This window comes from Protomyctophum bolini (genome assembly GCF_963924005.1).
Source record: "Protomyctophum bolini genome assembly, chromosome: 4".
Taxonomy (NCBI): Eukaryota; Metazoa; Chordata; class Actinopteri; order Myctophiformes; family Myctophidae; genus Protomyctophum; species Protomyctophum bolini.
In genome coordinates, this window is record NC_137865.1 from 45890982 (window position 1) to 45915445 (window position 24464).

The 24464-nt window shown below is 41.8% G+C and overlaps 1 protein-coding gene across 7 annotated transcripts in view; it reads right to left on the minus strand.

Annotated features, from left to right (window-relative positions):
• Positions 1-3469: 3469 nt before the first annotated feature.
• ppfibp2b (PPFIA binding protein 2b) overlaps positions 3470-24464 on the minus strand; it is a 100362-nt gene continuing 79367 nt past the window's right edge. For 5 of the 7 annotated variants that reach the window (XM_080761986.1, XM_080761983.1, XM_080761981.1 and 2 more), the window contains 15 exons: positions 22075-22157; positions 21799-21869; positions 21585-21659; positions 20778-20838; positions 20078-20128; positions 18479-18629; positions 14906-15041; positions 14188-14307; positions 13115-13265; positions 12290-12401; positions 10965-11053; positions 10327-10449; positions 6777-6902; positions 5900-6088; positions 3470-4573 (listed from right to left, as the gene is read on the minus strand). In XM_080761986.1, the coding sequence (XP_080618112.1) occupies positions 4346-4573; positions 5900-6088; positions 6777-6902; positions 10327-10449; positions 10965-11053; positions 12290-12401; positions 13115-13265; positions 14188-14307; positions 14906-15041; positions 18479-18629; positions 20078-20128; positions 20778-20838; positions 21585-21659; positions 21799-21869; positions 22075-22157 (1766 nt within the window). In that variant the 3' untranslated portion in view covers positions 3470-4345. The remainder of the gene's footprint in view (positions 4574-5899; positions 6089-6776; positions 6903-10326; positions 10450-10964; positions 11054-12289; positions 12402-13114; positions 13266-14187; positions 14308-14905; positions 15042-18478; positions 18630-20077; positions 20129-20777; positions 20839-21584; positions 21660-21798; positions 21870-22074; positions 22158-24464) is intronic. The other 2 variants (XM_080761982.1, XM_080761984.1) reach the window with 2 other exon arrangements.

The window sequence follows — 24464 nt, forward strand, 5'->3', positions numbered from 1 at the left end:
ACCGAGGTAACAGCGCAACAGAAGCCTGAAATGTCTCTAAATCTACTGTGATCATGACGAGGATCTGGGGTCGAGTTCCTAAGCACCAGACTGTCTTAGCATTGGTGTGGTGTAAGTAGCAAAAAGTTGAGTAAGTCAACAAAAAAGAAAAGACTAATCTTACCAGTTAGTTGGGAGTAGCAGCATCTACACACGGAACAGCCTGAAGGGTGTCATAGGCAAACAAACCACAAAACTATTTGCCGTTTTTTTATTTATTTATGGAGATTAAAGATCATCATTAAAGATCATCCCATCTTTTCTATCATATAATAGTAACAAAATAAAGTCAAGTAAAGTATAGTAAGTTGTATATGTGCATGTGGACAACATCAATCAACATTACTGGATTATTGCATAGGGAAATGTCAAAGCATTCAACACATGCCTTGTGTTCATTGCTGTAGAAAAGACAATGTGCTTATTTATTATTAACATAATAATAACAGTCAGCATTACAGTATGTGCTTTGTCCTACTACACCAACGTACTCTCTAAGGTCATATCTCATGATTGATTGATAGTACAGCGTCTCTATAGTAATTATATGTATTATATGAGGTATAAGTGACTGGAAGAGGCTTCACACTAGTAGTGTTAGATTGTAGCCTTGAGGTAACGGGTATATGAGGCAGGTTGCCGTTAGTCTCTGGGGTTGATTGACAGGCGTTACTGAGGCCAATACGGTCCCATCGTCAGACCAGTGCCGTCTGACCCCGCCTCATCTCCTGCTGCGTCTCATCTCTGTCCAGGAGGTACTGGAAGCAAAGCATCATGGGAGATGTAGGCTAGGGGTTAGTTAGAGAGAGCTTGCAGACACGTGGTGAAGTTGTCCTTTTGCCGGTGGTGGGAAAAAGTACTCAAGTACCAAAGGTACTCATTGTGCAGAATGTCCCATTTCAAGGTTTCAAATGTCTAGTAATATTTTAAAAAATAGCAGATCGGTTGAGGACTGTTAAAGTAACTAAACTTTTCAAATAAATGTAGTGGAGTAAAAGTACAATATTTGGATCTGAGATGTAGTGGAGTAGAAGTAAAAAGTATTAGAAATTGGAAATACTCAAGTAAAGTACAAATACCTCAAAATTGTACTTAAGTAATTGTACTTGCTTACTTTCCACCACTGGCCTTTGCCAAAGAGCTGATTGGCTGATGGTTTTGTTGGATAGGGATTGTTATGGCAATGCCAAGGGCAACCTCACCGCAGAGCAATACATTACTATATGACAATATTTATTAGCAGTTAGATCGAACAGCTGCTTAACCCATTCTGACCTGAGATCAGATTCATACGAGGTTTCCACTGGACACACACTGGTCTGATTAACCTATTCTGACCTGAGATCAGATTCTAAAAATGTCAGTCGTTCTTCGATTTTTCAAAAATAGCAGACCTACAAGCTCGTAGCGCGCCACTCGGTGGCGCGCTATGAGCTTGTAGATCTGCTATTTTTCAATAGCTAAAGCATAACCTGATGCTAAGACCAAAATGGGTTCCCGTTCAGAATGGGTTAATTATTGTAGCTTTATTGAAGCTTTTGATTCCAATTAAGGCAAGTAAAAAATAAATAAAAGCATCTCGTTTCACTGCAAGGAAACACCACACCACGAATGAGGACCAGTAATTGCAGAGATGCAATATATTTTAACTAAAATATATCACAAATTAAATATACTACAGTTCTTCCACACTCTTATACAGCGTATAAGGTTTGTTCTCCAACAAGCAATCATTTTAGAACGTGTATCTGTTGAGGAACACCTAGGGTTTATCTATAGCCACATTATAGTTGAGAACCACTACTTTTGGGTACGATAAAGAGGATTTACACGATTATTATCTAAAGGCTGTACCGTAGGCAATTATCTCAATTAAGATGCCTACACAATTAAGGCTACATCTACATCTATAAAATGACTGCATTGTGAATAGAGGGTATGTATGCGCGTGACATCATCATCATACCAGGAAGTTATGCGGGAATGCCTACCGAGTGCCACAAAACTACTTTCTGGCCTCGTCAGCCCCATACATCCAAACAGAAAAGTCCTATTTCATTGCATGAAATGACTTTAACCCATTCTGACCTGAGATCAGATTCATACGAGGTTTCCACTGGACACACACTGGTCTGATTAACCCATTCTGACCTGAGATCAGATTCTAAAAATGTCAGTCGTTCTTCGATTTTTCAAAAATAGCAGACCTACAAGCTCGTAGCGCGCCACTCGGTGGCGCGCTATGAGCTTGTAGATCTGCTATTTTTCAATAGCTAAAGCATAACATAGTGCTAACACCAAAATGGGTTCCTGTTCAGAATGGGTTAAACAACATTAAATTCACTTTGTCACCCTCTATTAATTAATTTGCACTATTTTACAATTTAGGTTGAGATCATAATATACTGCTGTGATCTTGCTAGATCAGATATTCCAGTGTGTATTATCCACTCACTGTGAGCTTGTTGATGCCTTCAGACAGAGCTTCTATCTTTAAAATGGTACCCTCTGTTATCTCCATCTGTAACAAACACATTCAGTCATGAAGTCACTACATTTACGGGTGACAAGAATATGTACAAGTAAATGAAATTATGGCAGATAAAGTGCTCATATGAAAGTTTATAAGATTGATGGCCAAATAATAAGTGGAATCTGCATTGTACAAAACAATTGGGAAGGATTAGTAATGCATCCAAATGGTGAGCATTGTTTTAAAGAAGCATTGGTTAAATAAAGAAAACTAGTCAATGCTGTAAGCAGGTGCTTGTTGCTAAACTGGAGACATATTCTTACTTGCATATCATGAACCTATAATATACGTTTCACTTCCGAGTTAATTTTGTCAAGCTACACCGTTGCACCACAACGCATGAATTATCTTTTAACAATTTGCTCCCACAGTGTTACCAATAACGTTTAGCATCAGCCATCTCAGATATGCAGCCATCTTGGTGCAGCTGGAGGGAGGACTGGCCAACTGCCACAATGATGGTGAGATGAATGAATGAATGAATGAATGAACAATGAATGTCTATTTTGAACATTAAATAACAAAATAAAACACAAAGATAATGCACAAAAAGAATGCATTACCGGTAGATGACGATGAAGAAAGCATGGTTAGTGGTTGACTGGTTGGTGAAGGTTATGGTAGCATGCCGGTGGCCTTGTTGCTGGGGTTATCCCCAATTCTTTTAAGATGGGAGGGAAAAAAAAGGCAGACCAAAATACAACTAAGGGCCGATATTCAAGTGGACACGTTCATTCAGCTGGACTTGAAACAAACCCTACAGCCAACTCCTCCTGTAGCAAAATAAATCAGCACAATTAAGATGACAGTTGAATACAATACACACATCCTTTGATTTAATCAGTGTTAACTTAGAGTTCATGAAGGAAGGAAAGAAACAACATTACACGCTTATAATTATTAATTTTTTATTAAACCATTTGGATAAATCTGTTACATTTACATGACCACAAAGAAGCTTCTTTTCCTGAAGCAGTATTTTTACTATAAAAATACTATAACAGTCAAATATGAAAATCGTACAAAACTGCCAAACGTACTAAAACACAATTTCAGTATCTGCTTGGCTGATTAACTGCATTAATATTAAATATAATTCCCTCTATAATATTGTGCAAATATTGCACACGTTCTTCTCATCAATCATCTGAAAAAACAGTTTCCTCATTTAGGAAACTTAAAAAGTTTTAACTGATTATCCTAACACAAACATACATACAAAACAGAATGTTTCCAGAGGTGCATAAATCTCGATACTGACTGTACTGCAGCTTAATCCACATAATGTACGGTAATACAGGAGGTACGTGATGTCACAATGAACTGACATGTGTACAGTTGTGCAGTCCAGTTGTGCTCTGGTCTGTCATTTGGAGTTAGATCATGGCACAGCTGAAGGGCAGAGGACATGATGACAGTGGGCGGGAGAGACCTTTCACCAGAGGTGAAATAAATGTCTTTCTCCCAACATTTTCAAGTACTTGAGGCAAGTTAGTCAACACCATTAATCACTTCATGGCAAAAGGAGGGCTATTTCTCTGAAATAGCCACAGGGTAGCTTATCAACAGACCTTTGATATATCGTAGATTATAAGGAATGTGGGGTGAGTTTGAGAGGGGCTGGGGGGGGGGATTATGGGGCTGCAAGCAAAGGGAGTGCGCGATAGTATAAACTAAAGGTGATAGGGTGAGTGGAAGCGTGACAGCGCAGATTCCACGGTGTTGTCATTGTTTTGTTCATGGCTGTCGTCATGGCACTGCCATGCAGACGGATCACATGTCGTCAAGGCCCACCTGGTCCCTGCTGCGCTCGCCTGGCTCGCGGTCCAGGATGGGGCTCAGGCCCCTGAAGCCGGCGTAGGGCCGCGTCTGGGCGCCGTTCAGCACGGACTGACCCGGTGGGGACGAGGACGACGCCTCCATGGGACAGATGTAGTCTGGGGAGTCGTCGTTACGCCTCCGCCTGAGGTGGGTTAGGTTAGAGAAGCCCAACTTCTTTGGCTGAAAATTAAACAGGAAAAACAATAAAGGATTTCTGTACAATTACAGCAGCTGGATGAATGATTAATCCAATCGCTTCTACCAGCGCAAACAAAAACAGGGATTCTATGAAGGCCCTTCCTGTTCTTGCTACCACACAATTATTTTTTTGGATTAATTGTAACAGTAAACAGTAACTAAACACTAAACAATACGAACGACACCAGCTTACAATAATATTATGTTGTGGTAAACATCTGTTCTTGTAAGTTGTAACGATACATACAGCTCCGTTACGAGGGCTGTCACGATTACAAATTTAGCTTGATGATTAGTTGTCATTGCAATTAACGATTAAATTGTGTTTTTGGCATTGAGCATTGGAACATATGAATAAAAAGGTAATTTCTGTTTGGCTTTTAAGCTTCTTAAACAAAATCTGCAATGGGCAGTTACGACAAATAACTATGAATAGTGAATAGTGGAAATCACCGAACTACAAGCTCAAAACGCACCACGTTGTGAGTGACATATTTAGATCTGCCATTTCCACTATTTTGGAAAATCCAACATGGAAATGATTATGACGATTGTGCCAATTATGTAATAATTGTGACAGGCCTAGTTACAAGAACATACAGTAAGCATAGTATACATGTTACCCAGTGGACAGGAAGTGCCCTTGGTCATCGCTTGCACAGCACAGCATGCATGTGAGTCATGTTTCAACATGGATTAGTTTTCCTCGTGAACAGATGACAGCGTACAGAGAGGGACGTGTGGCTAAAGGCTGGAGTGTGGATGCTTGCGGAGTCTTATACAGCTGCGAGGAGGAGCAGCGTCAGTCCGGTTTCCCCCTCATTCAGGGGCTTATGGGCAGATATGTAAGGGAGGCTCAGGGCTTACTGAGCTGACACACCACAAGGTTTCACCAAGGATTAAGGTGCATTCATTCAGAGATGGTGGAAGTGAGAAAAGTGTCCAGTGTGTGTGTGTGTGTGTGTGTGTGTGTGTGTGAGAGAGAGAGAGAGAGAGAGAGAGAGAGACATACATGTCTTCATATGACACGTGGCTCTGTACATCATGTTGCCTTATGAATTTCCCTTTCTTCTGCCGAGTCTACCATGACCATAAATGCTGCATTTGTAATGTATCTGCCTTTGCATGGCTGCACATCCAGACCTTGGAGGAATAAATAAATTCTAACCTGACAATGTTTTAAAGATATTTTGTAAATCATTTGCCTTTTTATCGTAGCCGATAATGTGCTTCCTGCAGCAATCGGTTGTTGTTTATCTCGTAGCTTACCCTGACTTCAGCTTGTTATTTATCTGTCTAGCAGCTTACCCTGACTTTAGCGGTGATGTTGAGTGGAGTGTAGCCGACTGCCTCGGTGTATTCCCTTTTCTCCTGCTGGGCCTGGGGTCCCACTAGGCTGCCAAAGTTGGTGGCCAGGTGGCGTCTCAGCAGGGTCTTCTGCGGAGGAATGTTCAGCAGCATGGCCATTGTGTCCGAGTTGAACCGTGGCTCCAGAATCTACAGGGACAGACACAACGTTTCTGTGTAAACCAGGGACCTTTTACCAAGAGGTTGCTGTTCTTTTATCCTAATATTCTGTGTGTACTGTACTGTACTGTACTGTACTGTACTGTACTGTACTGTACTGTACTGTACTGTACTGTACGTAATCCACATAACTAGAGAACCATTCGAATTTGACATGCACACGTTCCACACCACCACAGGGAGTGCAGTTCCCGGTGCCAGTGATGTTCTGACATCGGCATATACTCCATATTTGGGCATGCCTGACAAATAACTCCATATATAGGCATAAAATGGAGACAGACTAAAAGAACTGGGTGGGTTCATGCATTTCCAATGGACAAAAGGAATTGACACTCACTTCTGCTGATTATAGGAAAATTACAATCACACACAGAGATGCATGGAGAATGAGGAGAGATGTTGTGCGCTAAAGCAGCCTGACTCCGGAAATCGGATTTGGCATGGCGGCTTACGGGTGCTTTTAAACTCTTATCTGCTATGCGCTTTCCCTTCAGGGACTATAGTAGATGCTAAGAGCAATCAGCCCTCCATGCACATCAACAAGGGAGGTGTACAGTACTTACTATGAGCCCTCCATGCACACCAACAAGGGAGGTGTACAGTACTTACTATGAGCCCTCCATGCACACCAACAAGGGAGGTGTACAGTACTTACTATGAGCCCTCCATGCACACCACTGCCTCTCAGGTTAGGAGCATACTCCGCCAGGTCCACAGATCTTAACCACTCCATCACACGGTGATTTGACCACTGGACCACCTCACTGGGAGTGGTCTGGTTCTGTAACGCACACGCACACACACACACACACACACACACACACACACACACACACACACACACACACACACACACACACACACACTTCTAAGAAACTGATTTCCATTCACTACATTAATTCCCTAATGCAACTTATTCTCAAGGCACACATGTATCCATACTAGAATTTCGTGCGCGCTACGCGCGCACTCATCCCAGAGCGACTTTGCCACGCACTATGGGAAGAAATAAATGGCGGGAGTTGACTCCACATGTAGTAACGAATGGGTTATTGGAAATGTACCATTGTTTTGTCCTGAATATTTCCACAGCCTAAGTACTAAAGGATTGTGACTGTGGGACAGACATACAGTCTGACATACAATAGGCTACACGTGTGCACAGTGAATAAACAATGACCTATATGCCCAGAGTTCTTAAATTAACATAGTTGGATTTTAACAGAAAGACAATGCCATAAATCAGTCAAAGTAAGTGACAGACTCAACAGTAGCACACAGCATGCAAGGCAGCGATGCATGCATGCAAACATGTTTGTCCAGCTGAGATTTAGTGTCTCCATCTCTCTGTGGAAGAGGTTGCACATGACCTGTACGGCCACACTGAGGCGCTCCAACACAAACACAGACACAAAACAACACCACGCTGTTTGTCCAGTTGACCCAAATCAACACCAATACCTAGCCTGTTTGTCCAAAACACAGTATCTGCTGGCCACGTGTCTACTTCGCCACAACCTAATGTTAGTAACAAATGTAGGGGAGAGCCGCCAAGGTTGTAACGCTTCACGGTTGTAACATGGACGTTATATCTTGATTGGTCAACGCCACCATGACGCCATCGCGTCAGTATGTGTACAGCAACGTACTCTACGTGGCCAGGAGTTTGAAGTTTGAAGTGTTTACCTTCAAAATGCGTCTAATTTTACACCTGGAGTATATGTGTGGTACAATTTTTGTCTTTGGTGTTGGTGAATAAAAATCCACATGGATGTGTTCATGCTTATGTTCTTCATTAGTTTGCATCGTGTTTAGACGGAATTCACGTTCATTCTGGTCTGTAAGCAACTGCAAAGAAAACTTGCAAAAGCGGGTCATTTGTAACATGTGTTACAAATGGTCCGCTTCCATTCAATGCCATTATATGTAATATTTACATATTTGACATATTGGCCAATATTATATGTTCTGAAATGGTATTGTATCGTGTAGTGTATTCTGAAATTAGTTTAGGGTTGTATAACGTTGTACAACTCAATCAATCAAACGTTTGTTTAATCAATGTATTGCCCCATTGAAAAAAAAGAAATGGCCAAACTGGTACTGGTACACCCGATACTATTTAATATTTCCCTTATGTTTGATACATTTTCTTATCACATCCATGGTATAAAAACAATGCTAAGGAGTTGCTTCAATGAAATGTAATTGCTTTAAGCTGAGAACGATATGTTTAATGGTGTTTTTTAGCGTTGTTACATTTATCATGCATGCCGTTACAATTGATCCGATATGCGCAGCAAATGTAACACTGAAACAGCGTCCACGTTCGGTTGAATAACTCCCGACCTGTTTTATCAAAAAAATAACTTGAAGTGGTTTATGGTAGCTGACATGTGTAGGTCCGTTGCCTGAAAATATTACATGTGTAGCTAAACGGATCTCTGAGTAAAAGAATGAAACGTGCAAAATGTTACATCCTTGGCGGCTCTCCCCTATTAGTTTACTCACAGCACAGCACCGTCACTCCTGTCAGTTATTTCGTCCTAATAACTTGAAGTGGTTTATGGTAGCTGACATGTGTAGGTCCGTTGCCTGGAAATATTACATGTGTAGCTAAAGGGATCTCTGAGTAAAAAAATGGAACGTGCAAAATATGTTCTAAAATTGTATTGTATTGTGTAGTGTATTCTAAAATTAGTTTAGGGTTGTATAACGTTGTACAACTCAATCAATCAAACGTTTGTTTAATCAATGTATTGCCCCATTGAAAAAAAAGAAATGGCCAAACTGGTACACCCGATCCTATTTAATATTTCCCTTATGTTTGATACATTATCTTATCACATCCATGGTATGAAAACAATGCTAAGGAGTTGCTTCAATGAAATGTAATAGCTTTAAGGTGAAAACGATATGTTTAATGGTGTTTTTTAGCGTTGTTACATTTATCATGCATGCCGTTACAATTATTCCGATATGCGCAGCAAATGTAACACTGAAACAGCGTCCACGTTCGGTTTAATAACTCCCGAGCTGTTGTGTGTATTGCGTGGTGAAAAGGCCGTGTGTTTGTGTTGTAAACAACTCATGTTATGTCTGCGCACACTGTATGTTGCTATGGCTGCTGACGTTAGCATGTGTGCTATCAGGCAAAAGCTGAGATAGATATGCAACTACTACTGGGGAAAATGCCATACAAAACACAACACCTAATTTCGGAATGTTATTGTGACCTATTGAGCACAATCAGACCATCATGATTTGCTTGCTGGACCTATAATTAATTTATTAGCATTAAATGTCCACTCGCCCATCCAAAAGAAAAGCAAGATGGCTGCGACAGATTGTGAGCGCGACGGACTACGGAGGCCAGGAGGAGCAGAGCTGGTGACGTAAGAGGCAGGCAGTGTTGCCAGGTTTGCGAATTGTAAGCGAGTTGCAGTGTATGCAAGTAGCGTGGTTAAATTCCTTGTTTCTCGGCGTGTTGTGGCACCCGTTTATCTGCTGGCTCGATCGTGATTTTCATAAAAGTAATATTTGCAGAGTAAATAAGAAACTTGAACGGCTAAAAAATAGGCTATGTCAGTTCGGGGAGGGTGGCGAATTTATTTTGCATATAGAGATGTGTGGTAAAAGTGTGGTTCGGTCGGAGATAGAGCATGAAGAATGAGTATGGGTACACCTTTTCACTTGTATATATAGATAACTGTGAAAAAACAGCCTCTTTTAAGTTAACCCATCGGTAAACGTAGTTTATTTTTAATTTTTTGTCCCACGATATTGCAACCCATTTTTTTCACCCAGTGTCAATTATCTAATGTAATACTGTGCGCTACACTTCCTCTGCCAACCTGGGGGGGGCAGCGGACTGACCTCATGCTGCCTTCTATGCATGAGGAGTCCAAGCTGCTTCTTTTCACCTGACAGAGGGCGTTTCCCCGGCCGGACGTAGCGCGTGGAAGGGACACGTTATTCCGACCAGTTCCTTTCCCCTCCATCAGGCGCCCCGGCTGGCCAGGGGGAGGTAGTTTAGAGACCAGGATTACTGCAAAGCGGAATTAGCCAATCTACAAGCTCACATTGTGTTGCACTGTGAGCTTCTAGAGTTGATATTTTCACTATTTTCGAAAATGTGTGGGAAACAAAGGAAGGTCCAAACTACATCCACTACATCTATTAACATCCACAAACACATGCCTGACCTCAGTGCTGGGTCTGCGCTTGAGGCAGTTGGAGCTGAAATTGTTGACACGTAGAACATGAATGGCACACTTGATGCTGAGGTGGTGCAGCTGGCTGGTCACTTTAAGGAATAATAAGTCATTCTGAGAGAGAGAGAGAGAGAGAGAGAGAGAGAGACGTCACGTGACATACAACTCTGTACATTGGACCATGTTTTTACGTCTACACAACATCTCTTTGCCAATTCTTTTGCATCCCCCAGAATAGAGATGCTGTGGTTCAAGTGGTTAACAAAAGTGGCACTTTAAGAGTTTTAAGCCTCATTAGTCGTTCAATTATTTTTGGGCCACAATAATCGCAACAAGAGATGGTCCCATCCTTAACCCATTCTGAACGGGAACCCGTTTTGGTGTTAGCGTCATGTTATGCTTTAGCTATTGAAAAATAGCAGATCTACAAGCTCATAGCGCGCCACCGAGTGGCGCGCTACGAGCTTGTAGGTCTGCTATTTTTGGAAAAAAATCGAAGAACGACTGACATTTTTAGAATCTGATCTCAGGTCAGAATGGGTTAATCAGACCAGTGTGTGTCCAGTGGAAACCTTGTATGAATCTGATCTCAGGTCAGAATGGGTTAGAGACCAAAGAGCTGAACTTACCACAGTCAGGTACTGCATCATCAGTCCATCCACGCGGCCCTCGTTGAACTGGTCTTTATACTGAGGTAGTCCAATGTCATCCAGCCAGCCTTGGAACACATGAGATGTATGTCATTTTATAAGCTTTTATTAGCTTTATTTACTTACTTCATACTTCATAGAGAAGTTCACCCCTCCATGTTCAGTTCCGTTTATTCTATTGACATTGTGTATGTATTGTGTTGTGAAGTACACAACAAAAATCAGGATGGGACAGTAGGCTACAACACATAAGACAAATAAAAAAGCAGAGAGTTCATTCCAATCCAGTGGGGCCTGTCAGCAGTACACTACACACTCCATATACTGTACAATGTGTACATAGACACACAGCCAGAACATCTGAACATAAATAATAAAACAAAGTACTGTCCCTGGAGACAACAAAGCCGCTACACAACCTGCACGCTGCCATCCCTATTCCCATGCCCCTATTGAATATTGATTGAATACTTTGTTAGACAGACATGTAATTATGTAAACCAGTAGAGTGCAGTCAGACGTCACCAAAAAGAAAGTCCTTGCGGTCTCATTTCCATTTGGGTCCTACGTATTCAATTTAGAAACATGGCATGAAAAATCACCTGTCTGAGGTCACATTCTCACCTAATATAATACTTCGGTAGACTCATGCATGGGCGGAGATTTTGGGATTCTTGCATATTTAATTTGCTGCAGTTTGCCTTCACACTGTCATCCGTAGCAATTGGAAACGCAGCAGGGGGGACCTTTATCAATGTGTTCCATTCATAAACCTAGCCTACAACACAGTGAACTCTATGGTGATAAAATTATACTCATTCACACCTGTCAAACGAAGTGCACTTTCTGAAAATGCGCAGCAGGATTCGTTTTAATCGCAGCAAAGCTCTCTGGTGAGAAGAATGTGACCTAAGAGAGAAGTGATCATTTCCTCCCCCTAGGCATGCTGAAAGGTGGATTTTCAGGCCTGTTTTTTTTAGAGGAAGCTAGTCATCTGCATTTTTGAGGGTCGGGCATTTTATACCTGCATGTCTTAAATTGTTTTATATACTGTATGTAATCTCGTCAGCATTGAAAATGAGGGAGAACCTCAATTGCTCTTTCGAGAATAAATAAAGGTTTCAATCAATCAATTCCACACTTGGCAGTGCTGTAGAAGGACTTAGAATTTAACCATATTTATATTTAAAAGTGGGTGGTACCAGATTGTTGTCGCTCACTTCTTTGAGGTAAATAGTCTGGTACTGAAGGGCACCGAGGGTGTGTGTGCGTGTGTGTGTGTGTGTGTGTGTGTGTGTACATACGTGTGACCCAGACATGGTCCAGCTCCGAGGACTTCTCTGCCTGTTTGGCGCTGAAGGACTTGATGGCTAGCTGCAGCTTCTTCCTGTGGAGGGGGTTCTTCACTCCCATTTCCTGATACGTGGAAAGACAGACGGAGATCAATGTGGACGTCATTGTTTCACATTCGTCATTTTGCAGACGTGACATTGTGTCGTTTGCCTCCGCGCAGTTTCAGAGAGAACTTTGGAACACTGCTGTAATGCTCTCGTCCAGCTAGATTATGCTATGTGTTTGTAGACATACAGAATTTGCCCATCCTTGACATGTTTCTCTTTACTGTTTGATTTATTTCTCTCTTTGCTCTCCCTGTACCCCCGTCTCCCTTTTCTTTTTCTCTTCCTGAATATAATAAAAACGATGGAGCTTGCCAAACAAATTTGTCATAGAGTTCTATGACAATCAGAATTTACTTCACAAATAGACTGACAAAAATACCATATAGAGCTCACGGTATAACAAAGAGAACAAAAGCAAACACGGCACAGTCAGCCATCATAATGAATCACGTAAATCAAATTGTCATTAAGAGGAGAGAGGAGAGGAGAGGAGAGGAGAGGAGAGGAGAGGAGAGGAGAGGAGAGGAGAGGAGAGGAGAGGAGAGGAGAGGAACTGATAGGACACAGCTGATATGGTGAAACTAAGGAGGAGAGACGGGTGTTACTGATTATAGAGGCAGACAGGAACACAGATAGACAGGTAGAACCAAAAGATTAATTTATGCTATGCGCTCAATGGAAGATTGCTTTGTCAGCTGCATTAGTGCCGTGTGCATGAGCGTAGCCTACCTTCTCTAGGTCCTGTGGGGTGGAGGACAGCAGAGTTTGACCACTGGTGATCCAGTGACGAGCGAGGATTCCGTATTGGCCGAGACCAATCTCCTCCAGCCAATCACAGATCTGCTCAGTCGTCCACTTTGAAAAGGGCGTCTTCAGGTCCCTGAACGGGTCACCAGAAAACGAGAAAGACAATGACGCCATTGTATGTTTTAAACACTTAAAAAGGACCACTTCACCACTTTTCAAATCATTTCATGTAATTGGTCCTCACTAATGTTCAGTGGGTGTTAATGGTGATTTGTTTTTGGTACCACGGTGCGTTGCGCGCACGCGCCTACATGTGCGCATGCGGCCATGCGCGCAGAACAGCTGATAGCCCTAAGCCTATATTGTTTAATGTTTTATAGTTGTGTTTTTTTAATGTTTTACTGCAAAGCACTTTGGTACAACGTTGTTGTTTTTAAATGTGCTATATAAATAAAGGTGGTATGGCATGTATGGTATGGTATATTTAGACACACAAACACAAAAGTAGACTTGAAATAATCAGATAAACTTCTTTACTGCACTGCAGTAACGAAACAAAAAAAGTTTGCTTTGGGAGCCTGCAGTTTCCATTAGCTTGGGTTCACCATCGATGATGTCACTGGTGGACGGGTTTCTGACCTGCCCACAGCCCTCCTTCGAGACACAGACTGAGTAGGATTTTGTTTTTGGTATTTTACCATGATTATTAGTGAGGACCAATTATATGAAGATAGGTTGAAAAGTTGTTGAAGTGTTCATTTTAGCACACAATATACCATAATTCTAAAGCAAAAGCAATAAGTGTGTGTGTGTGTGTGTGTGTGTGTGTGTGTGTGTGTGACTGTGTGTGCGGGTGTGCGCGCGTGTGTGTGTGACTGTGTGTGCAGGTGTGCGTGTGTGAGCATGAGTGTGTGTGTGTGTGTGTGTGTGTGTGTGTGTGTGCGTGTGTGTGCGTGCGTGTGTGTGTGTGTGTGTGTGTGTGCGTGTGTGACTGTGTGTGTGTGTGTGTGTGTGTGTCCAGGTGTGTGTGAGTGCGTGTGTGTGCGTGCCCATACCGTGTGTTCCCTTTCCGTGTCAGCCGTGGTCCAGCAGTAGCTCTGTATCCTCCCCTCTTGAACTCTCCCATGTCTGGATCATCAACCTGAACAGGACTGCCTGACTGGCTACGACGGATTCTGCAAGTGGACAATGATATGAGAGTGTGTGTGTGTGTGTGTGTGTGTGTGTGTGTGTGCATCAGTGTTGCCAGGTCTGGTCTGCTTATTATAAGAGACTTTGGGCTTGTTTTTCTGTAAAGTTGCTTGTGCATAATGGTGGTTGCGGGCTTTTGGGCCTATTTCTAAAGTGTAGTTTGTTATTTGAGCTTCCTTATGGTTTAATCTGGTGGTTCTCACACATTTTCATGTTAAGGACCCCCACATTAATATGTATTTGTCCATGGACCCCCATCGGAAAGGATGTCGTGTCAGAGACTCTCGTAACAGATTTGTGTGGTTAAAATTCTTCAAAAAACGTTTGAAAATAGCAGCTCTATAAGCACACAACGTGCCGCATCCCATCACGTTGTGAGCTTGTAGATCGGCTATTTTCAAATATCCGATGCACAATAGTTTTAAACTGCTCATGTGGCCAATAGTCACTTCTTTGGGGCTTGGGACCTGGTTTCCTATTTCTATAATTTCTATAATCTGAGGTGCGTGCGTGCGAGCCTGCCTGCCTGCAGTGCATGCGAGCCTGCCTGCCTGCAGTGCATGGTCGGTGGTCAACACTTACTTCCCCCAGAGCTTTTTGATCCCCCTGTGGCTCTTCTTGTTCTCAGAGGAGATGGGGGACTGCTGACCCGAGTCCACTCCAGAGGACAGAGGCGACAGGTCTGACAGAATGGATTCCTCCAGCCTCTCTGGATGCCCTAAAGACAAGACAGAGGGACGGCGTTCAGATGATTAAGAGTCAAAGTAATGTATCTAAAGGGCATTCAATTGGTCGTCTTTAATCGTCTTTTGATAGCCATGATTTTCATTCTGCTGCCTTAACCACACAATTATTCCAAATTATTAAAAGGAAATTACCAATCTACACGCTTGTGCTCACACTGTAAGCCTGTATATTGGTTATTTTCCAAAATACAGTTTTCTTCTTTTCTTTCTTCTATAATGACATGCCCAAAATAGGAACAGATAAGTTGGATAATAAATATCCCCTCAGCCCTCCATTGATATTTTGTGGCCCAAAGATTTAGATTGAATTGGGAGAGCAGAATTGCATAAGGGAGAGCAACCCACTGGGCCGTGGTGGGTGTTACATTTAATATCCCTCAAAGGGGAATCCCACAGAAAGCTAGAGGTTATGTATTATATTCATGCAGTGATAACCCACTTCACTGAGGTCGGCTACAACAACAGAGAGTACAGATGGATGCCGTAACGTAGTGGAGTACCCACCAGCATCATAGAGGTCATGTTTTCCAGGGGATCCTGTGGCAGAGGAGATTATAGCAAAGCAAAGACCAAGGGGTAAGAAGCAGAAGCAGAAGCGAGCATTAGTCATAGCCTCGTTAATAAACCCCCAAACCTCTCTATGAATATACAGTAGTGTTAAGTAGCTACAGTAGCAGCATGCAAATTCACAAGCCCCACATTTAAGGAGAACATAAAAGCTGCCAACACGGGGAGCTCCAAAAGGCAGGCAAATTTATCCCCAAAACCAAAAGTCACCTTTATTTAGCGAGTCACATTTCGTCAGGCTTGTGGCTTGGCTCGGTCTTTATCAGACTTGAAAGGTCACTTTTGGTGCTATCGGATTACTTCTCTACAATGGAAAATATCTTAGCCTCTCCTTGGCCTCTCTTTGTAAAAGAGATTGTGTTTGTTTTTGAGAAAAGATGGTCTATTGTTTTGCCTATTTATACCCCATCATAAAGTAGAAGATCTACAAGCTCTGTAATGCATCACATCAACAACTATTTGTGGCGTGGGCAGTATAAATCAAGAACGTTGGACTGTAGAACGTTCCTTTTCAGTAAAAACCCACTACACACTTAGTAAAATTGTAGAGAGGGCTGTACATTTCAACCCCCATTTGTATACATTGGACATCTGATCTAAGCCAGTTGAACAGTGCATATCCCTGAGCGTGCACTTCGCCCTCAAACAACACTGATGACTCTGACGCGTTAAGCTCTGTGCGTGTGAATGTGCATGTGAGAGCTAGTGTGTGTGTGTGTGTGTGTGTGTGTGTATGAATGGGTGTGAATGTGCATGTGAGCTAGTGTGTGTGTGGTAGCAAGAGAATGCTGACGTGAGGGATTATCTTGAACAACTCTCTGAGTCACAGAGGTGACAACAGTAATAATCCTGGCAAGGGAGTTGCTTGATCCTCTTTTGAAAGTTGCTCCAGTCTCAAATCACTCTTAAGCTTTCTTAGCACAGAACCATTAGCGTACACCTCCACAACGTTTATTGGTTTCACCCAGAGAAAGGATGGACATACGTAGTGTCTCAAGTCAGAACATCTCTTCCACAATCTTCGAATGCTAAAGAGAGTCTAGAATTTGTCATGGTAAAAGTTGCAAACAGGAAGCTGTCATGTGCTCTTCTTGAAACCGGAAGAGTAATCGACCGGTCATGACGCGCCGTTCACGAAAATGTATTTTAAAATTATCTTTAATACATATTTTTGAATGTTCTTTTCTGCTAAGAAATGAGCTAGGTAGGCTTCAACTCATTTGGTTTCCAGTAGGAGTTTTTATTTTTACACGACTGCAAGTGTTTAAACGTCATTTCTTAAATGGAGAAATTACGTTATTTCTTATTCGTTTTATCAAGCGGTAGTTTTTCATAATTATTGTGGAAGCCAACACTTCTGTCTTGAGAGACTAGCAGACATGCAATGAGCTTTTTTGTATTATTTACTTTTTAGCAAAAGGCCGATGCACACCTCAGAATGCTAGTGATAGGTGCGTAGGGCAATAGAGCATACTTAAAAAGGGTATCTTTGAAAAACAAAGAAAGGGTCCCGCACACTGTCAGACACCAAAATGTTGCTCTTTATTGGGTCGACATTTCGGTCTATTAGACCTTCATCAGGACAGACAATGTCTGTCCTGATGAAGGTCTAATCGTCTGTTCTGATGAAGGTCTAATCGACCGAAACGTCGACTCAATAAAGAGCAACATTTTGGCATGTGTCTGACAGTGTGCGGGACCCTTTATTTGTTTTTCAAAGATAACCTTTTTATGTATTATTTACTTGCAAATAGTGATATCGCTAGCATATCAATTCAACTTCCTCCTTAAGTCTTTCCACATACTGTAATTACAGTATACAGTACCTAAGGCTGGAGCGCTGGCACTCCTGCAGCGAACTTCAGCCATAACACAGACAGAGAAAACGCAATGCAGCAGCAGAGCAGGACAGAGAAAGAGTGGAGCATAGGAGAGGAAAGCAATTAGGTTAAGTTAGTGGAGAAAAAGATGAATCACCAAGAGTTTGTTGCATTTTTTGCGTCTGACTTATTTTCTGCCTTTGAGATAAGGTTGTTCTGGGATTAAAATGAGTTGGCAAGAAGCATGGATGTGTCAACTCACTTTAAAACCCTAGAGAATATCTTCTGAACAGAGTTGAATCTTCTATCACACGTCCATAAAGCTTTCAGTTCATATTTTGATTCAGGATACCTGGAATTATTGAGTTGTTCCTTGGAAACAGATTTAGATTGCTACAATATCTTGGTCAAAGCCATTGCTTCTTCTAACATCATACTAACTAACTCTTAAAGGGACACTTCACCCTTTTTGCAAAAAAAATACATGTTAATGACGTTTAGGAGCTTTAGAACACTTTCCTGGGGGTCTTTATGTGTGTAATATGTGGTTTTAGATATTTTAGATTGTAGCAGTGAGCCTGTTGTCTCTGATGTCATGGACACTGGGCTCACTTCCTTCCTGGACTACATGTTGTCTCAGTAAGACAGCTCTCCCCCCTATCCACAAGGAGGAGCAGTGCACCAAATAATTATGGGAATTGTAGTCCAGGAAGGTAGTGAGACCAGTGTCCATGACATCAGAGACAACAGGCTCACTGCTACAATCTAAAATATCTAAAACCACATATTACACACATAAATACCCCCAGGAAAGTGATCTAAAGCTTCTAAACGTCATTAACATATATTTTTTTGCAAAAAGGGTGAAGTGTCCCTTTAAGCACTGCCCAACAGTTAAATACTATAAAAAATAAAATAAAAAAAGGTTCCTGGTGAAGAAGCTAATGTTCAGTACCTACTCCTCATCGGTATCACAATGAACACTAATGTTTCCAGGTTCTGGTGTGGTAGACAGTACTCACTGAGGCTGTAGTCGTTGTCGTGGTGGACAGGGGAGAGGTGAACGGGGGACGAGTACTCTCCGTCTCCGTTCTGCTCCATCCTCAGCTCTCCTCCTCTCTTACGCAGCTTCCCCGGCAGAGTCTGGTACTTGCTCAGCTCCAAGGGACGGTTCTGGAGGAGCAGAACCAGCGCAATGCCAGTGCCAGTTAATAATCTACAGGTAAAACCTTTGTAACTTTCTGTCACGGCTTTAAATCCATCTGATAATGCATGTAACACACACCATTTGTGGTCCTTTATTGAGCCCATTGATTTTTTTTGGTTTGTTCTTTTCTTACTTGGATTATCACACGTAATTTATAAATAGTTTTTCAGTTTTCTTAAATCAAATTACGAAACTATATTCATTGATCTGTTCTGTATTCAAATTGGGTAGACAAAATAAGATTTGGCTTAACACCTTTTTGGACCATTTTTAAAAGTGCCTTCAAATAATGTAACACTGTTTGTCAAAAAAGGGCCAAAATAAACAAAACGAAACAAGACAAGACAAAGTCAATGCAAGAGGGTTGTGTTGCGTTTGATCCTTGTTCTGCCATATAACGTATTCTTAAGAATAGGTTGATCTTGTGTCCTTTGAAGGGTGACTATCTTAACCCATTCTGAACGGGAACCCATTTTGGTGTTAGCATCATGTTATGCTTTAGCTATTGAAAAATAGCAGATCTACAAGCTCATAGCGCGCCACCGAGTGGCGCGCTACGAGCTTGTAGGTCTGCTATTTTTTTTTTAATCGAAGATCGACTGACATTTTTAGAATCTGATCTCAGGTCAGAATGGGTTAATCAGACCAGTGTGTGTCCAGTGGAAACATCGTATGAATCTGATCTCAGGTCAGAGTCAACAGTGATGTGAAAAGACCAGGAAGAAAAAGGCCAGCAGAGAGGAATGGCTTGCAGGCAGCATGCCGTGATGCCTACTGCTGCTGACAACTTATTCAGGTGGGGAAAGAGCCTGTGTGTGTGTGTGTGTGTGTGTGTGTGTGTGTGTGTGTGTGTGTGTGTGTGTGTACTTGCACGTGTGTGAGTCTGTGTGATTATCTCAAACACTGGGTCAGGACCCATTTGTGGGTCGTGGACACATTTATATGGGTCCCCCTTTATTTTTGGTTTCCTACATTTTGTTTTTAATTATTATTATTATTTATTATTATAAAAATATATATATCCCAAAAAAGCTAACTTTTTCATGAATTAAATGCTTAAGTAGTAGTGAAAATAGCCCATCTACAAGTTCACAACATGGCACAAAGCTTTGTGAACTTGTAGATCTGCTACAGTATGTTTTTCACTAGTTTGGGTCACAGGCTAGTTTGGAAACCACTGGGTTAAGCTGTGTGATGCAGCAGCACAGTGACATCACACAGTTTAGATTATAGAGTGGGACACGCTTTGATCTCGCGCGCAAAGCGGGGTGCTAATATGGGCTATAGTTCCAAACATTGGAACTATATCCCATTGAGATAGAATGAGCAGTTCCGCATCCCATTATACAATGGGAGTCAACGCTAGTGTCGTCACTCTCTTACTAGATCACACTGCGATTCCATAGAAAAGTACCTCTGTCCCCAATATGTCTGAGTCAGCCTCAAGGGACTGGAACTCTACAGCCTACAGCAGACACCAGCACAGGAGATAGATAGAAGTACACGCACACGCACACGCACACACACACACACACACACACACACACACACACACACACACACACACACACACACACGACGTAAACATACATAAACCCAAACAGACAAAGTTTAGTTTAGTTAGTTCACAAGCACGTTATCAATCATACAAACTTCCCTTTCAAGACAATTAGAGCCAAATGTTAGCATTAGCTTTTCTTTTTTTTCTCCAGTTAGTATTATGAGCAGTACAAGCAGGCATAGCTTTATTAATACGAGAGGAAGGTTAGATTAGCTTGGAATACTTGCATACAAAATCCAAACCATTAGCAGAACTTATTTAACCCATTCTGAACGGGAACCCATTTTGGTGTTAGCATCACGTTATGCTTTAGCTATTGAAAAACAGCAGATCTACAAGCTCATAGCGCGCCACTCGGTGGCGCGCTATGAGCTTGTAGGTCTGCTATTTTTGAAAAATCGAAGAACGACTGACATTTTTAGAATCTGATCTCAGGTCAGAATGGGTTAATCAGACCAGTGTGTGTCCAGTGGAAACCTCGTATGAATCTGATCTCAGGTCAGAATGGGTTAAAAAGAACGATGGATTTTTATTAAAATACAGAAACAACAACCTTTGGTAAGGATCCACTCTGCAACTCTTCAAGACTGCTGGAAAGCAGTCGTTGTCGATTCCTGGACAAAAAACAAAACAAAGTAAACAATACATGGAAAGATTTACTTAAAGGAACAATATGTACTTTATTGGCACACATACAGTAATGCCTGTCATAATAACTTTGATAGTGGCATTACAGTACATAACACAGTATGTGTTATACACTCCATACTACACCTGGCCAATGGTAATTTCCATCATATGAGGGAATATATTGAGTAGCAATCACCATTAACATTCATGTTATCCACTTCAAATTTCAATACAATCATCATCATATCATACTATAATTCAGTCAATGTCTGTCTGTCTGAATGTGTGTGTCTGTCTGTCAGAAACGCCGCCGTATCTCCTCACCAACTGCATCAATCGCTCCCACTTTTCACACAGGCATTGACCATAATAATATGGAGGTCTTAACGAAGCCCTTTTTCCAATTTAACAAATTATAAATTAAAAATGGATTAGTGAATAGAAATGAGAAAATGCGCAGTACCCCCTGCGGCCTGGGGGGGGGGGGCAATATCTGACAACGGGTAAGGGCTAGTATCTATGACACTGTATTACGGGTATTTCGGGGTGTGATCCGCTGTTGCTTCATGGGCTGAAAAGACGTTCCACGATTCTGCCAATAATCATATTCTTTGAGCCACACATAAGAGTTTTTGCGGGGTCCAAACAAAGAATCACATGACATTGATCCCCTTCCCCTATTGGCTGCATTCTAGGACATGACGTATGTGTAGAATTGTACGTAACATACCACGCTCCGTTAAGGAAGGCAGCATCTCCTGCAGGAACCAACGATGAGTCCGTGGAGTTCTGTATGCTGCGGAAACTGGCACACACACAGGATGTTAAATTATAGCGCCCCTCAAAGATCATCTTGGACCAAATTGCCAATTCCACATTGAGGTGCCCACCTATATCCTGTTACCGTTCTATACAGATTATATACAGTATATGTGTGTTTCTACCTGGAGTCATGCAGTTCCCTCTGGAAGGAAGACGGGGACACCAGCAGAGGAGATGATCCTCTAGACGATATCTGAGGAGGACAAATTACATACAGTACTGTAGTTTCACTTCTTCACTAAACAGCAAAACATTTCTTCAGGCGACTGGAGTGAAATGAACGCTCAAGATTTTACTGTGCTAATGAAATAGCAGTACTGAACGTAGTCTGTGTGCGTGTGCGTGCACACACACACACGTGTGTGTCTGTGTGTGTTTGCGTGCATGGATAAGCGTACCTCTGACCGTAGAACATCGGAGTGTGCTTTGTGTGTGAGTGCTCTGAGCTTCAGACTGCCACTCAGCTCTTCTTCACTACTTCCTGGTGAGTACACAACACATACAGTGTAAACGTTTTAGTTCATGAACCAAAAGAGAAATTACCCAAACTAGTGAAAATAGCAGATTTACAAGCTCACAACGTGGCGCAAAAGGGCTATTTTCACCACTTCTTATGAAGTATTTTGTTCTGTCTAATTAATGGAGTTTAAAGAAAAAAATATTAATGAAAAACAAAATGTAGGAAACAATGAATAAAGGGATATTTACTCGCGACCAATAAAGATTGGTCCGCGAGTCGACCGCGACCCACATACGTGTTCCAACTCCTGACCCACTGTTTGGCAAACAGTGGTATAATGTACAACACGTACCGTACAACACCAGTACAATAGAATACAGGAAAGAGAGAGAAAAAGGAAATACATCCAAACAGAATCTTAAACAGAATCGAATAATACATTTGGATGCTGGTCCTCTTCAGTAGCATAATGGGGAAGAGTATACACTGACACGAAACAAGACAGGAACGCCCCAAAACGTCACATCCAGTTTTTCAACAAGACAGGAACGCCCCAAAACGTCACCTCCGGGACATTTACCCTGGGCAGAACTTTCTATGGCTGCCAATGCAACTTTTTCCAATCCTTAATCACATACGGACAAACATCTATGCCGATAATATCTAACTTGCGGAGGTATAACGTGCCTTATTGTCCACGGGGCAACAGATCTTTCAACCTATGTCATTGCAAATACGTTTGATAATCGCTACTCTGCGCAATATTGTTTTGGAAATGCCGCAAATTGCATTGCAGTGAACGAGAGCAAATCACAACTTATACCCTGGGGGTGGTGACTCCGCCCTGAATACGCGTTGTCGTGTCAGTGTATAGTCCCACATGAACTAAATAGAACCGTACAGGTCCATATCATGATTCAATTTGTACACTCTCTGAATTTAATTATCACTGAGGATTTTACGGGTGTAAAACATAATTGTATATAAACTAGAATTTCGTGCGCGCTTCGCGCACACTCATCCCAGAGCTACTTCGCCACGCACTATGGGAAGAAAGAAATGGCGGGAGTTGACTCCACATGTAGTAACGGATGGGTTATTGGAAATGTACCATTGTTTTGTCGTGAATATTTCCACAGCCTAATTACTAAAGGATTGTGACTGTGGGACAGACATACAGTCTGACATACAATAGGCTACACGTGTGCACAGTGAAGAAACAATGACCTATATGCCCAGATTTCTTAAATTAACATAGTTGGATTTGAACAGAAAGACAATGCCATAAATCAGTCAAAGTAAGTGACAGACTCAACAGTAGCACACAGCATGCAAGGCAGCGATGCATGCATGCAAACATGTTTGTCCAGCTGAGATTTAGTGTCTCCATCTCTCTGTGGAAGAGGTTGCACATGACCTGTACGGCCACACTGAGGCGCTCCAACACAAACACAGACACAAAACAACACCACGCTGTTTGTCCAGTTGACCCAAATCAACACCAATACCTAGCCTGTTTGTCCAAAACACAGTATCTGCTGGCCACGTTTCTACTTCGCCACAACCTAATGTTAGTAACAAATGTAGGGGAGAGCCGCCAAGGTTGTAACGCTTCACGGTTGTAACATGGACGTTATATCTTGATTGGTCAACGCCACCATGACGCCATGGCGTCAGTATGTGTACAGCAACGTACTCTACGTGCCCAGGAAGTTTGAAGTGTTTACCTTCAAAATGCGTATAATTTTACACCTGGAGTATATGTGTGCTACAATTTTTGTCTTTGGTGTTGGTGAATAAAAATCCACATGGATGTGTTCATGCTTATGTTCTTCATTAGTTTCATCATGTTTAGACGGAATTCACGTTCATTCTGGTCTGTAAGCAACTGCAAAGAAAACTTGCAAAAGCGGGTCATTTGTAACATGTGTTACAAATGGTCCGCTTCCATTCAATGGGATATGTAATATTTACATATTTGACATATTGGCCAATATTATATGTTCTGAAATTGTATTGTATTGTGTAGTGTATTCGAAAAGTAGTTTAGGGTTGTATAACATTGTACAACTCAATCAATCAAACGTTTGTTTAATCAATGTATTGCCCCATTGAAAAAAAAGAAAAGGCCAAACTGGTACACCCGATACTATTTAATATTTCCCTTATGTTTGATATTTTCTTATCACATCCATGGTATGAAAACAATGCTAAGGAGTTGCTTCAATGAAATATAATTGCTTTAAGCTGAAAACGGGTTATTAGTTATTATGTGTAGTGTAGTGTAGTCAACATGTTAAGGCTCATACACACTGCCCGGTATTTGCT